At 38.0% G+C, this 18,014-nt stretch overlaps 1 protein-coding gene across 3 annotated transcripts in view; it reads left to right on the top strand.

Moving 5' to 3' along the window:
- Positions 1–18,014, top strand: part of EEA1 (early endosome antigen 1) — a 70,032-nt gene that overhangs the window by 19,975 nt on the left and 32,043 nt on the right. For 2 of the 3 annotated variants that reach the window (XM_086750239.1, XM_086750229.1), the window contains 8 exons: positions 1,733–1,860; positions 5,980–6,034; positions 6,168–6,233; positions 7,068–7,107; positions 7,966–8,073; positions 8,160–8,281; positions 10,062–10,217; positions 15,234–15,350. In XM_086750239.1, the coding sequence (XP_086606365.1) occupies positions 1,733–1,860; positions 5,980–6,034; positions 6,168–6,233; positions 7,068–7,107; positions 7,966–8,073; positions 8,160–8,281; positions 10,062–10,217; positions 15,234–15,350 (792 nt within the window). Of the gene's footprint in view, positions 1–1,732; positions 1,861–5,979; positions 6,035–6,167; positions 6,307–7,067; positions 7,108–7,965; positions 8,074–8,159; positions 8,282–10,061; positions 10,218–15,233; positions 15,351–18,014 lie in introns of those variants that run through there. The other variant, XM_086750248.1, reaches the window with a different exon arrangement.

Raw genomic sequence — 18,014 nt, 5'->3', positions numbered from 1 at the left:
GTTTAAACCATTTTTTTTTTTTTGTACCCATTTTGGCACCTATACATCCATATCAGCTAACTTGGTTTAGTCTGGAGTGAAACTGTGATGATCAATTCTAGAAATAAATAAAAGATTGTTAGGGTAAATTCCTGTTATCTGCTTCAGAAGGAGTATACTGTTTTGTTTGACCTAGTTGTGCCAAAATTAGTCTTCAATATGATATGTCATGGGTTTGAGAAGCAACTGTATTTAGTAATTTATTTCTGAAAAGCTAAACAAATAATAGCAGTTACAAAGCCCCTGTTCAGTGCTCTGGAGCTCTGGCTGTGCTCGAGTAGTTGAATGTGATGGTTCTCCTGGGTTAAATCCACATAAGTGTTTGGTTGTCGAATTTGTAGTGACTAATGAAACAAAATATTATGAGTGTCAAGTTAGAAAATGAGAGCTGCTGTGGTTATCAATGTACGCATTCAATATGTTCATTTTGTGCTGATATTTACTTTTGTGGCTTGTCTTGTAACATCCAAAGGCAAAGTTAAGAGAAGAAGAGGAGTACCAAAACTCTTCATATGTCCATCAGAAATCATACAGGAGCGTATGTTACGTGAAGTGTGATAGTCCTGCAGGGGTACTCTCATCTTGGATAGTGGAGAGCTTTGGTGTAGCATTGGAGTGCACTATGATTTGTACTGGCATCAGAGGCGTAAGAGTAACATATAAATAAGCAAAATCATATTTGAAATTAATTTAAGAAATTTAAGGGGCCTTCATCTCATTTGCATTAGTTTATCTTTGCACAGTTTGAATTACAAGGAGCCGTTAACGTGAGACTGAATTGTTACCTCTCACTCTGAAATGTCTCTCTTTTGCCACCATGGTGCATATGGGCTGTAGCATAAATAGAAACTGAGCTCAGAGTGGACGTGGTAACTGAATGAGTGAAGAACCAACATAAAATTCAGCCCTTAAAAGCAGGTGTAATAGATTGCTAGATAAAATGAGATGAATTATACTTCTGCAAATGGCAGCTTGGACACTCCACAAATGTTTGGAGGTACATAATATTTACTGTTTTAATTTATCTGTGGGCTAATGGGTACAATGAGGGCTTTGCTCTGCTAAATTTTCACTCTGGTGAGCTTGCAGTAAATACACTGGGGTGAAAATGGATGATTTCTGATTCTTTAGGCTGTAAAGATATGATTTACTTGAGGTAGTATTTCTCTGACTTGCATTTACTAATTAATTACATGCAAGGTAAATAGAGATTCTTAATCTCCTGGCCCATATTAAGATCAGTAGCCTAAATACGGCGGTAGTAGGTGTATGAAGAGCTGTGCTGTAGAGTGGTTTTTTTGTATCTCCTTTTTATAAGGCCAAACTCCAAACCTTACCTCGATTTTATGAAAAGTTGTATGGAAAATTCTTTTCTTGAGGGGGAAGAAATTGCGGAACAGTCCTGAAGTGACTTGTTATTTTTCTACATAAATGTTTTGTTGCTAGTATGTAATGCTGTTGGGGAAAAAACCCACTGAATAATGGAATATGATTTTTGTAGGTATTTTCTAACTTTTTAATTGCCAAAACTGTTATCAGAGCATGAAATAATTAGAATAGATCTTAACAATTGTATCTGCTACCTTTTAGATGGGCAAACAAAATTTAGAATTCTGTGTAAGAAGGAGATGAAAAAAAAAAAATTTTGCTTATCACCTCTTTTTTTTTTTTTCTCTTTTCCTTTTTATAATAGGGCTTTATTTGTCCTCTGTGTATGAAGTCTCATGGATCAGCTGAGGAGTTATTCAAGCACTATGAAGCAGTTCATAATTCTGGCATTGATTCAACTCATGGAGGGGAAGGTCATCTGTCACCGGAAAGGTGCAACAGTACTCATTTGTGCATGTGCTTTTGTGTCAGTGTTGAGCTGTTTCTAATGACACCAAAGGGTGTATTAATTTGAACACTCAATTATGTAGTCAAGTATTTAAATGTTCATGCCCCATTTCCAACTGCAATTAAAAAGCAGCTTGAAACTTACATTGGCTGATATTAATCTGACAATAAATGAAAATCAGATACACATGTTTATATTGTTAATTAAGTAACCTGTTTCTCATGCAGCTGACAATGCAATATTGCAAACTGGAATGATTTTTAGGAGTGTGGCAGAAAAAATAGAGTTTCCTCCAATTTCTGGCTTAGAGCTGAAATTTCATCTTTTGCGGGTAGGGGAGGACAACTCTGAAGACAGAGAAGAAACCTGATTTTGTCCCTGCGTAGTTAGGGTACTTACTGGGTAATTATAACATCAATATTTGCATAAATAGGTTTCCATATTACCTTGTTGTTTGCAAATTTGAGAAGTTTCTGTCTGTGTCATTAATTCTTCTTCTGTGTTCCAGAAACTCCATGCTGATCTTCAGAAATCTTCTTTAATTTATTTTATTTAAGTGTTTGGTCAAAAATGTATTGTTAAATGTATTCCCAGGAAACATACCAGGTTGTTTTATTTTTGAAACCAGCAGGACATAGCAAGAACTGATAATGCAAAACTTTCTCTAGAAAAGTTTAACTGAGTAGTCTGCCTGTGGTGGTTTGGGGAGCTTTTTCTTAGGGGTAAAATCTACATAGGTTTCCTTTTGCTACCAGCTAGTTCTTTTTCTGTTCCATGTTTGTTTTGGACTGTTTTAAATAACAGTCCATGCTGCTGTTCTGTCACACTCCCCCAAACTCCCATGGTTTGTACACAGCAGTGTTAGAGTGAGCAGCTGCCTGTGGCTCTGTTCAGCAGAGGTACACACTGCACAGCCCTGCGGGTCATCACCTGCTAATGGAGCTGGCTTCTGCCGGTGCTGGGAAGTAAATTGTTCAAATGTTTTGTCACCAGCAGAAATGTGACCCAAAATGATAAATAAGCACATTGAAAGAAATACATATATTTCTGTAACTAATTCAAGAAAGGGTGGTTCTTCAGTGAGAAAAGAGTGTGGAAGGTAACATATTTCAGTTGGTATCTGAATGAAGATCCCTGCCTCCCCCAGTATTGTGCAGAGCTGGCAGGCCAGTAACAGTCAGCATTAGCAGAGATCACGTCTTCATGCATGGACGGGCTCTTCCTTGTGGATAGCTGCCTTCTCTCCCAGCTGCTGCAACAAAAGAAATAAAAATTAGGGCTTTATATAGGAGAAAGTGGTAGGGTACTAGTGGAGTTATATTGGGTTTCCTATGTGCACATTTATTCAAGAATGAGTATTTCTTCTCTGTCTGATTTAAGCCTTTTTGGAGTGATATAACTTAGACTTGAAATGATACTCTTAGTAGAATAATAGCATTCACATGGGGGAATTATTGGTCATAACTGTATTGTTTATATAGTTTATGAAAGATTTATTTTTATGCCTGCAAGTTTCCAATGTCAACCAGATGTTGGTTGGTGAAATTTATTTACTTTTTTCCTGACTCTTGACAGTTTAAGGACAAGTGGTTTTGTTTTCTCTCATGTAATTGAAAAAGTGGGCAAGGTCAGGGAGTTTGGATGGAGTAAAGGGAGTCTGGTGAGAGCTGTTGTGTAACACATGAGCTATTTTTTCATATTAGTGTGGCATTTTTTAATGTTTCTCAGTTTCATGCTTGCCTGAGAAAACTCTCATTCAACATAAACATGTTTTTCTGAGACTTGGAATACCGCGTTAAAGAAATATTGCAGCCTGCAGCAGGGAGCCACTTGTTAGTAGTCTAGGAGTAAATCTTACATGTAATTCATAGGATCAAGATTGGGAGGTGAAGTTCCTTATTTAGTCAGTAGAGAAAGCCAGGTGCTATGAATCACATTTGTGTCCTCTTCCCCCCATCCCACCAATAAACCACCATAGTTAAGTGCCAAGGGTAAATCATGCAACTCTCCCCAGTGCGATTCAGCAAGCCTATTGGTACTCGGTGCTGGGGTGGAGGCAGCAGCGTTACAGATGGGGAAGGGAGTTGGAGCATAAGGAAAAGGTAGAAAGGATTTGCCAGTTGGTGAGGCTCGGATGTACTGAGAGGAGGAAGGGACTGTAACAGCCCTAGCAGAAAGGGAGATTTGGTGAGGATTTGGATGGTGGTAAGAAAAACCAAAGTTACAATGTCTACAATGATCCCTTACACTTTTTTCCCCCATTAGTTTTCCACTGGTCAGTTAAACTGAATTTAAGTTTCATTTTAGAACTGTCAAGCAGAACTATGTTGGGAATATTGAGGCAATTACTGTAGAAGGGTCCTTACATTACAAACTCTCTCTCTTCCCCTTCTCCTCCTTTCCCTCTACTACAAACTATTTTTATACAGCTTAAAACCTGTTATCTGCTACAAAGACCGGAACATCTTAAATGCTTCACTATTGCAAATCTGGCATATTTTCAGGCCCAACTTCAATATAGTTAACTGTTTCACCTGCCTGAGATTTTGTTTATAATCTTAGATGTGACTGTTAGCTGACTGACTTACTCTTATTCTGATGAGAAAGCTGCTCCCTCTTCTTCACCCACAACCGATGTATGGGTTTTGGATTACAGCTACATCTGTCTCGGTACAGTTGTATTTGTGAACCTCCAGTGAATGTCTCACACAGGCAGAATAATGTGTAAAGAGCAGAAAATCTTCCTCTGAAAAGAATTAGCCTCCCAATATCCCATCAAAATTGGTCCACCTTAGAGTTCTTGCTTCACTGGTTCAAGTGCATGTTTCACTTCACTTGCTTCTTGATGACCCTGACCTGATGTTAATGTGCTAATGTAGATTGAATCTATTCCTTCCCAGTTTAGCTAAGGAATAGCTTGTTTTGTTTTTGTTTTTGTTTTTTTCTCCTGAGATAATTTAAAAGAATTATCCTGTGGAGGAGGGGATAATGCAGCACAGCAGCAATAAAATTGTATGATATGAAACTGAGAGAATTTGTTGGCATAGGCACCCACACACATATATTTGGTATACTCCTCACTGTGGCCACTGCACAAACAATAAGAAAGGGTATGTTTGCATTATTTTAATGACCTGTGTATTCTAGATTTGAAGTGGCTGTATCTCAGTAATACAACATTATCCTGGTATGTATAGTTGTGCAATTCTGTAAGGAGATGTGTGATTTAGAAGGGTGCTGTCTAAATCAATTATAAAATCATAGAATGGTTTGGGTTGGAAGGAACCTTAAAGATCATCCAGTTCCAGCTCCCTTGCTATAGGCAAGGACACCTTCCACTAGACAAGGTTGCTCAAAGTCTCATCCAACCTGGCCTTGAACACTTCCAGGGATGGGGCACCCACAGCTACTCTGGGCAACCTGTTCCAGTGCCTTACTGCCTTCACAGTGAAGAATTTCCTCCTTACAGCTAATTGAAGTCTAACAATTGTAGCCTTGAATCTTGTGTGGCTGGAGGCTTGACCCCAAAATTTGAGAATTTGAAATGCAAAGCTTTAAACATTCAGACCCTTAAGTGAGTGTGTCTGTGGGGCATACTGAATTGCTGTGTGGATGAAAAAATATGTAACCGCATATTTCAAAAGGAGTGAGATAGCATGCTTTCTCTTAGCAGTGTTCCTTTACATGATATGGGAAATGAAAGAGAGTAGACCTGTCCTTTTCATAAAAAAGACATGCAAAACAGTTAAATGTCCCAGTGCTCAGCTTTGCCATTCTGACCTCATGTGGTTAAGCTGATGCACCAATTTAGACTTCTGTTCTGTTTTCATGAGACTTTTTGCATATCTATTTCATTACTTACCCAATTAATATGTTTAGCATTTTTCAAGTGATGTGCAAAGTGAACTAATAAGTATCTGTTAATCCAGTTTCTTCCAAATTTCAAAACATCTAAAGCTTTCTATTTCTAATTATGTAAGAGATATTTATATAGTACATGGCTATCACCCCAGTTATTTAATACATGATATAACCTGTATGTAATTGACAAAATATAACCACTGCATATTCATTTTCTCCACTCTATGGATATATTTATTCAGAGATGAAGTATCACTGCTTCGACAAGAAGTTCAAGACTTGCAAGCTTCGTTGAAGGTTGGAAATGTATTTTACTTGCACTTGGTTCTTTGTTTCAAATTGCAAAGTGTTTCACTGTCTTAAGCAACCAAATTTACAGTTCTCTCTCCCCCATCTCCTTTTTTTTTGTTGTTGTTTTTTTGCCCCCTAGGAGGAGAGATGGTATTCAGAAGAGCTGAAGAAAGAACTAGAGAAATTGCAGGGGCAGCGGCAGCAAGTAATTGCTTTAAAATACTTGAAGCAGGTTTATCATCAGCATTGACATTGAAGATTAATACCTTTTTTGTAAGGCACGTGGCCTGATTTAGTTAGTTCCATAATTTGAATATTGACATATTCTTGAAAAAAAAAGCTAGTTATCTCTCCACAATGCAATTGTATATATAAATCTGAAGAACAAAGTCAGAATAGATAATGATTCTTCCATACTACTCACTATAAGTTCAGACTTTTCCTTCTGTTGGGCTTATTTGGAACTCAGTTTATTAAAGAAAATAAATTTAATGTGGTATTTCATCTGTTATGAGAAAGGGTGATGGGGTCTTTCTTGTGAGAACTTTCGGAGAACAGTAGTGGAACTTCACAGATGTCCAGATGAACTGAACAAACAAGGCAAGGCAAATTGTGGTGTGTTGTGCCCTAAGGAAGCTCTCGCTTCTGTTATTACTGTGAGCTACTTACACACTGGATTGTTAAAAACCTCAGAAATTGCTTTCTGAAGAATGTCTTCTCAGAATGTATTTAATGATGTGCGTAACCTCTGTTTTTAGGGCAGATTTCAATATTGAGGAAAGGGAGGGGGAGGGGATTGTTAATAGAGTCTTGCAAATCTGGAAGCCTGATAGTGTAGTGATACATGAAACAGAAAATCACCTTGGCCTTTTCCAGTCTTCCAGATTGCACTGTTTGAAGTTGGGCATTTTTATACTGCTGTGCAGTATTTGAGCACAGAAGTCATTATTTCCCTGTCTTTCAAAAAAATGGGATGAACTTAGTAAGTAGTAGTTTTTATTCCTACTGTCTAATGATGCATTTGTTCTGTTTTCTTAAGGATTCTAAGTCTGATGGCTTGACAACGGCTACATCTACAGGTGGCTAACATTTTATTATATTAATCTCTGCGCTGTTCTGGAATTTCTTGAAATTTTTTTCAGTGTAGCTTTTAGGTTTATAAAAAAGCACTTTTGGTAAATTAAAGAGCTAGAAAGCTGGAATGGTACAATTACTGGGAAAAAAGTTCATTTTAAGTGCTTAAGCTAGATAGTTCTTGATATCTGTAGTCTGGGGATATGTTCCAGAGGCTTGGGGTTTGTAATTTCTAGAAGCGAGACTCTGAAAGCAATTCTCATGAGTAGTTTTGAACATGTTTTTAATAATTTCCTGTATTCAAGCATTCAGTACAAGTTTTTTTTTGCTGAGAAAGACAGTGATTGTTGATATTTAGACTTTAGCATTTGTCAGTGCTGGTTTTATTTAGGTTGGGTTTTTTTTGTACTCTTTGTTAGCAAAGAAAACAATGCAATTTTTTTTGTTTGTGTTTTTATTTTGCAGATGAATAATTTTTTTTTCTCTGTGTTTTTCTCCATGAGGCACTCATTGAATAAAATTTTCCTTATGTGTGCATAAAGGATCTGACTGATCATGATTAAAGAGCTTTTAATCGCAGTTCAAAGCTTGAAATTCAGCAGCATGTTGCAGTGATCTGAAGGTCTTTTTGTGACCAGTGAAAATGAATGTGTACTTAATCCTGCAGAGTACTGCACTAGTGACAGGTTCCAGTACCATGTTTGTAGATGTTTAACTTCAGTAAAGTTGTTCACTTTGCTAAGCTAATTGGATATTAAGTTAACTTCGATTGCTTATTTACCTGCTGTGCTTCATTAGGAACATGAGTAGCTGTGTTGTCCTAGCTCTTCCAGAAAATAATACTGTTCTTTTTATGGAAATAGAATCATTAGAACGGCAACTAGAAGAGATCCAAGTAGAAAATTTTAACATTAAGCAAATGAAAGACTTATTTGAGCAGAAAGCAGCACAACTGGCCACTGAAATTGTGGGTAAGTGTATTACAATGAAGTCTGATTCTGTTCTCTACTTGTGCAACATGTGCAAGGGATCATTTATTCAACTTCCTTCTTATTAGATCTTAAATCAAAGTATGATGAAGAAATCAGCCTTCGGGGAGGTGCAGAACAGAAAGTGGCAAACTTGACACAAGAACTGCAGAAGGAGAGAAGTACAGTGGAAGACTTAAAGACAGAGCTGGTATTCACATCACACTAATGTTGTTGTTATTTTCAAGTCAAGGAAGGGATATGCTTAAATGATTGCAAATGCAGTTTTAAAGCAGTCAAACTCTGTTGAACTTGGAGATGTCTGCTGGTAGTCTGAAAAAGTTTGGATCACCATTGTTTCTGAACTCTTTCACTGACCTACATTTTCAGTGTTTTTTCAGTGAGGAAATACATGTAGGTTCTGACTTATGTATTTACCCTGTTTATATGTTTTCCCTGCATTGTAGGGAAAATATATTGTCTGCTTGTTTGATGCTCTGCTCTTCAGCAGTTTTGCGGGAGATTACATGTGTAATTACATGTCTAATTACATGTGCTGTGCGGGTCTGTACTTGGAGCATGCCATTGCTGACTTCCACAGGTGTCCTTAGATCCCTCTTTTTCCATGAGGTGTTATGCCCTGACTGTCTCTGGACAGCTGCTTTCATAAGAAGTGCTCAGAGAGGTGTTTTGTGACATGGTGGCTAAAAGGGTAGTAGCTGTCATCATCATGCCTATGTTAATGTTGTCCCTCTTGCTCTTGGCTCATAATACCGATGTGTGTATATTCCAGGATTTTGGCTCCTGGTGACTTTTATATACAGCCATGGCTCCAGGAAGCAATCCCAGTGACTCAGCAGTCATACTGCTTCCAAAGCAGTAGTGAACGGGACTTCCTAGCTTCTCATTTGCCTTCATTCCTCCACTCAACCACGACTTAGACTCTAGAGGAAAGTAGGACTCATTTATGCCCCTTCTTTCCTGTAGTCGGCTGTCCTGAGGGGCTCATGAGTCCCACTTAGCCCTGCCCAGCCACTAGATCTATCCATTCCTCTCTATCTGTTTAGTTGTTTCTTGTTCTCTTTTGTCCTTCTGCATTCTTACCCTTTTTCCTGCACCTTTTACCTTCTAGCACTTCCTTTTCTCTACTTTCTTTGATGCCCAGTATTGCCTTTCTCCTGCCTTCCATAGCTTTTCCCTTTGAGGGACAGTATGGTGCTTTAGATGCAATTACCAACAGAATTTACCCGTGGGTCTGGTATGAGGCACGTCTGACAGTACCTTCAAGACTTTTCCTTCAGCTGCCCTTTTTTTTCTTTGTTCTTGTGGTTTTCTGGAATAGTTCTTGAAGACAGAGACAGTGTAATTTTAAAAGTCTGTGTAGTACTGCACTGTTATGTGCCTCAGTCCTGAGAAGGGCTTGTGAGTATTACAGCAGTATAGTATGTACAGCAATTCCTTCTACAGAGTAGTCGAGTCAGTACAGCCTACTTCTCAGGGGACTAAGAGTTCAGATACATTTTCTGCATGGATTCCCTGTCACTTCAGTGTTTTCCCCAGCAAAGGTCTCCCTCCTGTACCTGACCATCTACCTACATGATAATTACAGAAATTTAGTATTTGAGACCTTATCCCATTTGTCAGATTTGGTTGAAATCAATCAACAAGTTCAAAGTTTAGTAGGCAAGAACTGACAACCAGCCATTAAATCCTGTTTCTTTTGAAAATGATACGTACTTTCCTCTGGGTTTGGTTTTTTTTTGTTGTTTGGTTTGTTTGTTTGTTTGGGGAGTATTTTTGGGAGTGGGCAGGTTTGGGAATTTATTTTTTTCTAACTTTTTCTTTTTTTTTTTTTTTTTTGCCACAGCTGTAGTATTGTATATGTCACCCTGTCTATAAATTGATGATTTGAAAGATTTTTAGAAATTACACTGACAGTGGAATATGTCTGCTAACAGCGTGTTGCTCATTGCTACTTTTCTACTTTTCAGCTACAAAGGCCTGGTGTGGAAGATGTGGCCGTCCTGAAAAAGGAGCTGGTCCAAGTTCAGACGCTGATGGACAAAATGACTCTGGAACGTGAGAGAGAATCTGAAAAGCTGAAAGACGAGTGCAAGCACTTGCAGGCAGAGCAGGCTAACTCGGAGGTAATAGTCGTACCTAAAGATCTGTGTGTTAGCTTTGCCATGATTCTAGTATGAAATTGGAAAATATTAATTCTTCATAAGGAAAACCCTCTTTCTTAACAGAATCATCTAACTTATCTAATAGACATGTTTCTTCATTATGGTAAATTGTGTAATTCTGTCAATATCCATCCTCCAAAAGCCCCCACGCTTTTTGTTGCAAAACCTTTCCTTGGCATAAAAAGTTAATGCAAGAGCCCAACAGCAGAAGAAAAAAACCTACCAGAGCTGTGCTCTTTCTGTTGGGAGAGAGAAATAGAGCAGTACCTGTGTGATGCAAAGAATTGTTTCCCTTATTGAGCTACATGCAGATAAAAACAGTTCTTACTGAAAATAAGAGTTTTGATTAATATTTGAGTTGATGTGTCTGAAAACAGATGCTAGAGTGTTAAAATATATACAAAGAAATAATTAATACAAAATAGATAGTAATTTAAATATTGTTATAGGACATATGTAATTCTTGAACTTACACAAGATTTAAAAAACTCAGTGGATATTTTAAACTGGTTTTAATTTTTGTTTTTTTTTCCTAGCTTTTACTGTCAAATGGGAAGCCTTTTTACATCTATTATTTATTGTAGGAATATTTTGTGTGTAAGGCACAAATCTTTCTGCACACATACCCCCTCAATCCCCTGCATAATGGCCTCCAAGAATTGCCTGTGCACTAGAGCAGAAAGTGAGAGACTACCAGGCCTCACCGTGCCCTAAGGTCAAGATGTCAGAATGTCACCTGTAATCTGTTTCCAGGCAACACCGCCTTAGTTTTCCTTTCTTTGTTGCTGAAGTCTAAAGTAGAAAATAAAGTCTGTTGTTATCATGTTAGTTTTGTGGGTTTTTAAAACATTTTTTCCTCAGTATTTTCGTGTATTCGAACTTTTCAAATTCATCCCATTTGAAAGGGACCTGTCTATTTGACTTACTGAATATGCTGGTTTCTTCGGAAATATTTTGTGAAGGCTTGTCTCTTCTTTAGCTGAGTTGGTGGAAGAAGTTTAAATTGCCGGTGAGAGATTTGTAAATATTAGGCCTTTTTTTTTGTTGTAATTGTGTATAGAATTGATGATAACTCTGTGTCTAAGGAAGCAAAATTAACTGCTTCTCCTGTAGCAAATACTTGGTTTTCTTGGTTTTGATTTCTCTGCTTTTCCACCAGTGAATGCTTTCACTGCCATGCAAGATGGACAAAAAGGGATGCAATAGCTCTGACTTGGGTCTTTAAGAGGGAACCTTATTCCTTGAACTGTCTCAGATCCCTCCCAGCTAAAGCCTGTTTGATGTTGATTACCATGACAGGGAAATCTCCGACAGAGATAATGGCAAGAAATCCCAATAAAAATACAGTGTCACCAAAAAGGCTTTTGTCTAATATATAACTTATTCTACTAATGAGTTGGTAAATCCATACCAGCAGAATTCTCTTGCTGGGTGTTGTCGCATCTCACTAGTGGGTTGTTTGGTATAGTTTTATTAATGAATGGCTTGACAGTGTAATGATCTTCACTGAAGACTGTCAGCTGTGTTTGAGACCTTTTAATTTTGCCCTCTCCCTTTTCTGTTGTTCCCCAGCAATGCAGCAATACTGGCAAAACTTGTCAATGTGGGGCTGTGGTCCCTTGTGAAGTGTGATCCTTGCAGAATTCCCCAGCTTACATGAGGGAACATCTAGAGTTTCTGTAGGACTCCTAGTATCCTCTGTCCTGCTGAGATTTGTGGATGTGAAAGATTCCTGACATCTTGTTATTCTGGGATTTCATGTGCCCTAGATTTTAGAACTTCAGTTTTAACTTTCTATTTTTTCATTTGCACTGCAGAGCTTTAGAGAAGCGCTGCCCAGCACTATTCTAAAGGCCTTAGGGCTTTCCCTCCCACCTCCTCCCCCCAGCAGATATGTTGAGCTCCAGGAATTGTCTAAGGGTACAGTATTGAACTAAACATGAATCTACCATTGTTTTCAAGTTAAAATTATGTGTGCCAAGAGCTTCATCAGATGTGAAAAAAAGGAATATCACAGTTGGAGTTACAAATATAATGTGGTTATGTGGCCATGTAAGTTGCTGCATAATTGTAATTTGGTTTTAACTGTGAGATCCCACAATTATGCTGCAGAATTCAAATTTCATTTCAAAGTACTGTCTTTGTAGTCTTTTGTGGTTTGGGATATTTAGTTTTCATGTGAAGATAAAATGACCTGGTGACATGGGCATAACAAAAATCTTTCATCTTAAAATGTTGTCACGGAAGCATGGATTTCTCCTGTTCCTGAAAATTAGGTATATTTAAGTTTTGACATAACTGGCCATTTTAAAATGTAGCTTTAAAGTGCAGCCTTTAACAGAAAAAAAAGACAAGTGAAGAAGATTTTCGGAGTCCTCCCCGGAGTAACAGCAGATGGGGGAGAAGGCTACATGATGCCCCTAGCTGTTAACTATGTGTTTGTATAAGAAGTCTTAGATTTATGGAAAGATTATAAACTACATTGCAGCAATTATAATAATATCAGATGTCTGTGTGGTATCATCAGTGTGTAGGCTGAACCAGAGAGGACCAAGTTGCTGTGTGGCAGAACATGGTGAGCAGTGGCAGTCTGGTTCTTCTCAGAAATGTTACTGCCTTCTCTGCTTAATTCCAACATATGGCAACAATAGCCCAAGATGTGTTTGAAAAAAAAGCTTTTCTGTTGATGTAAAGTGACAGATCAGACTTGGAAAAAAAAAAAATTACTCAAAGTCATTGTGGTGAAAACTTTTCTACTTTTCTTAAAAGAACACAATTGTGAGAAGTGTTAGCCATAAGAAAAAAAGAAATGGAAATCCTTCATTGACAGAATGGGTACAGTCCTGAACATAAAATTTTGGGCATGTTTCATCTCAGCTTTGGTCTTTAAGACCACCTCAAGGGCTGAAAGAGTAAAGTGGTTTTTAAGCCATCCATAGCTATTTTGCTTAGCTGGCTGAGAATACGTATATTAATATTGCTTTCCAAAGTGAGATGTCTTTAAAATAAATTAGATTTATCTTGTGGGAGAAGAGAATAACAAAGATAATCTTAATCCTATATGAGCATCTTCAAATGCTGCAGGAGAGGGATGTGAAGACTAGTATAGCTCTAAAATTGTTGCCTAAATATATTCAATGTTGTCTTGTCTTTTTTTTTTTTTTTTTGGTTAGATGTTTATGCCTTATTTCAGAGTTGCATCTGAAACTCTGGTGTCTAGATATCTCAGATGAACAATCATTCTGAGATACTTCTTCCCTGTTTAGTTTCTCACTATAGTGACTTCTGCATAGTAAACACATCATGAAAACAGCTGCACTGCTGTGGAGCTAAGCATTTCTATGACTCTCTGCAGACTGGGATTTGTTTCAGTATCTGGTAAATCTTCATAAAATACAGGGCCTAGACTTGATTGTTAAATTGGGTGCCTACAGAGTAAGATTAGTAGATTAAATTGTGGGTAAATTTAATAAAGTCAGGACTGTTGTTTTTTTTTCCCCACTAAGCAAAGACATTAAAAACACCAGAATATTTGAAAACAAATTTGAGGAAGTGTGTCTGCTAACAGCTTTTGTGGCTGCTTATTTCCATTTTTCATCCATCTTTTTTATTTTTGCTGCTTTCTAACGGAGACATTTAAATTTGAGGTAATTTTTTTGAAAGATTTTATTCTCATAGTAGATTTCTGTTGTATCAAGATAATTTCAAGAGGTTGTTAAGACAGTTGCATTCTTATTTGGTTATTTGTTCATTAATCATACAGACATTTCAGCCAGACAGTATCAGGAATGAATATTCATCCATGATATATTTCTGTGTTGAGAATGAAATGTGGGACTGGCTTTATTGAATTGTGAATAAAAGAAATGTATCTTTGTGCATATAAATTACTATTCTGGTTTGAAAGGCTGCAGTGGTGCCCTTAGCAACTTTCTGCATATTTTCTGCATTGTATTATCTCAGTAATAAAATTTCCATACTCTTGTTTTCTGAGAACATCCTGGATTCTTTTTCTGCTAGAGACAGATCCTAGGATGTGTTTTAGTTAACAGCTCTGTAATGAAACAGTGTTGTAAAGCACAGCATTACAGAAAGTCAGAATTAATAACTATGTGTAGTTACATGATGTGTTCATATGTTCTCTTTGGTTTTCCTTTTTCTGTAGGAAGGTTGTAAATATTAAAATGTTTATTGTCTGCTACATGTGTTCCACTGCTTTAGTTCATTCCTGAATTCAGTATTTATACCTTTGTGCTGAAATCTGTGCTTATGAGAACAATAGGAAAGAAAACTTATTTTAAAAGGTCACTGTTATATAGTGTATTCAAAGTGAGTGCATTCATACAGAGCATGCTGTAGGGCAGCCATTGTTACCCGTCCAGACTGCTTTTCTTGTTTGCTTTCATTCCTGTTTTCAAATACCAAATACTGTACGGTCATTGATATATTCTGTTTGTACCAATTCTCTTTAATGGGGTAGTATTGTTATACTGATTATGCTGACCTGCAGGGCTGATGTGTCCAAAAGTCATGCACCAAATTTGCGTCAGATGCCAAACTCGCTTCCTAGTGCCTTTCCCAGTTCATTTCCCTTACCAGGGAGGCAAAGCTTTTGGCCGTGTAACTGCAATGACTTGAAAGGGTTTCACCTTGAGCTGGAACTGCGATAATGATTAATGGATAATCTGTTGTGATTTTCATTGATTGTGGGCTCAACTTAGCATTCTCCATTGGATTGGGGCAAATTTATGTCTTCTGAAATAGGACGAGAATGAATCTCAGCTGGGAAATTATGCTCAGTGGTACTTCTGTAGCTGATGATGCTCTGATATGAGTTTGCAGGTGATTTTTTTTTTCTTAAGTTGTTTATTTGCATACAATATTATTTTTTATTTTGCTACCAGACATCTTACTTTTGTTTGAGTTATGCATGCAAAGCTTTGTTTTAAAGGTGGATTTTTCTGTTTGTCTGTTCAGGCTACCATTAACCAGTTAAGAGCTGAACTTGCCAAAGGACCTCAGGAGGTAGCTGTGTATGTTCAGGAGCTGCAAAAACTTCAAAGTTCAGTCAAAGAGCTAGAACAGAAAAACCAGGTGAGAATGCTGTTATTCCCTGTGCTTGTCAGTTCATATTAAAATGGAAGAACATCACACATTGCCTTGGGAGTGCTGAAGACTGTAACAAAACACTTCTTGTTCCTGCAGAAGCTGAGAATTCCTTTACCATTTTTCTTAACATGAGGTATATCGTAATGTACAAACAAACAGTATATTTTGGTGATCAGTATGTTACAACTGAAATCCTGAGGGTTGGTTTTGTTGCAGATTTCTAATTGCTGCAGTTTATGCTTACCTATTATTAAGTGGTATTGCCATCTCACACATCAAAAGAAAAAGCAGTCCCCTTTGAAATATTACAATGTTTGCCTAAAAATCATAATTCAGAAGATATTTTGAGCTCTCATCATTGGTTTTCCAGTTTCTTAGCTTTTAGATTGTACTTCTATTGCATTTTCTGGCTGTTTATCACGAATGGTAGAAAATTGAAATAAACTCCAGGACCTTCTCAGCTTATAAGTATTCCTCGAGAGCTTTTATCAAAGCTGTTTGAGCTTACTGCATTTTGTATTTACATTAAGAAGGTGTGTGTTGTGGGCTAATAAATGGAGGTAAGGGAGGAAAGGAGACAAGGAGAAAGATGCATGCTGCTTTTTGTGTGTATATATAACACTGTGTATGAACTGTACACATTACATGTGTGTATTTATGAGCAACATAGTCTTCGACAACAGGAAAGGACAGGGAACAAACTGTGTATTTAATGTAATCTAATATTAAAACAGCATTTACAAAGAATATAAGAAGGTGCAATTAAAATTTGGTAAATTAAACTTTGTTTGCTTATTAAATGAGGTGCAGAACTGAGATGGTGACAATTACCATGCTGTTCTTTTCCACAGTCTAGCAACACTGAAACAAGCTTTTGGCAAAATTATTGCTATATAATATAAAGCCCTTGCATGAATATATTGCTATTCCATTAACAACGTGGAATGAGACAGATTGATGCATAAGATAACCATACTTTAAGAGAGAGTCCTCTCCTATGTCAGGTTAATGCCAAACACCACTTGAGGAACAGAAAGAGAAGTGGCAGCCAGCTGCTTTTCCTTTATCAGTTTCAGTGACTTAAAGCAGTTTACAGCCACCTCCTGATGCAGCTTTTTGAAAGGCGATATCCATACAAATGGTATTCTAGCCAAGGAATCTTGTCCCTGGAGGACTTGGACCTAGGATTGAAAAAGTAAGACTAGCTTCCCAAATAGCAGAAATTGCTCCCACTTCAGACAGTTTGCCATCCTTGAAGAAGCTGTCAGGGAGGAGCCATTCATGCAGGATAGAATATATTGCATTTTGATACGTACATCCATTTATAATTCTATTGCAATGTGGGAAGATATTTCTGTGCATTGACGCAGAGTTTTTCAAGCTCATGTACAACCTCAAGCAAGCAAGCTGTTTCTTGTATTTTCAGGAGCTATACTGAGAAGACCAGATGACAAGTAGATAAGATCAGTTCTCTGAGACCAGCAGGAACTGCCTTTCCTTCGTTTATAAAGCACTGTAATTATGGGGCTTGGCTTGCCTTGCAAAGGCCAGTAATGGCCCGTAGCCCAGAAGAGATTTAATGTGTGAAAACCTAGTGTATTCCCTGAAGTGTAAGACTTGATGTAATTCTGAACCCATTGCATGTGGGGTTTTTTGTTTGTTTTCTTTTAGGAAAACTGTAATGCATTATCTACAGAGAAAAGTGCTTAGTTTACAACCTTCTGGTGCCATAACTATTCTGAAATTTGGTGACCACAGAGTTCATTCTTCAATGCCTGGCCGCTGTCACTACTAACATGTATTAAGTGTATTTTTCCAAGGAGCTGTTATAAAAGAAGGGATCAGTCTGGTATTCCCCCTTGTATCTTGTGAGCTTTAAGGCTCAGGGCTCTTTGTTAAGTGCTGTAACTGCTGTCTCTTTTTTTTTTGCTATGGAAATCAAGGCTTGGGGAAAGAGAGGTGGCTCGTGTGTTGCCCCCATGTCATTTTATATATCTGGGATGCAACTGGGACATGCATCCAGGCAGGACACTTTGCTGGTCCACTGATGTAACCTGAATGACTATAGCTTGGCAGCTCTGTGGCCTTGAGCCTGCTGTGGGCTTCAGTCACGCACGGAGGTAGCAGGCTGTTGGGCAAACCAGCTCTTCTCTTGTGAAAGCAGCTCTGTCTGGCCATTCGTGACTGTAGAAGGTGTTCAGCTATCAGGGGCAGTGTCTTTCAATGCTGGTATTCATTGCTGTATTGCTCATCAGATCAGGGAGGAAGAGAGAAGGGTAGTGCAGGATGTGGAGTGACATCTCCAGCCATGTGTAGCTGCTGCTGCTCTTGGCTGTCCTTTGGATGGCTTGTAAGGTGATGGTGAAGAGGCCTTGCTGCTCTTGGCTGTCCTTTGGATAGCTTGTAAGGTGATGGTGAAGAGGCTTTGCTGCTCTTGGCTGTCCTTTGGATAGCTTGGAAGGTGATGGTGGAGAGGCTTTGCTGCTCTTGGCTGTCCTTTGGGTAGCTTGTAAGGTGATGGTGAAGAGGCTTTGCTCCTTTTTTTTTGTTTTACATCGCATTCCTGAAAGCTTCCCAGAGTCTCAGTCTGCTTCAAGACAATGTTAATTGTTTCTCTTTCTTTTTTCTTTCCTCCCTACCCCAACTCTA

The sequence above is a fragment of the Chlamydotis macqueenii genome, chromosome 1 (genome assembly GCF_036417535.1).
Source record: "Chlamydotis macqueenii isolate bChlMac1 chromosome 1, bChlMac1.mat, whole genome shotgun sequence".
Classification (NCBI taxonomy): domain Eukaryota; kingdom Metazoa; phylum Chordata; class Aves; order Otidiformes; family Otididae; genus Chlamydotis; species Chlamydotis macqueenii.
This window is presented reverse-complemented; position numbering and strand designations above follow the sequence as displayed.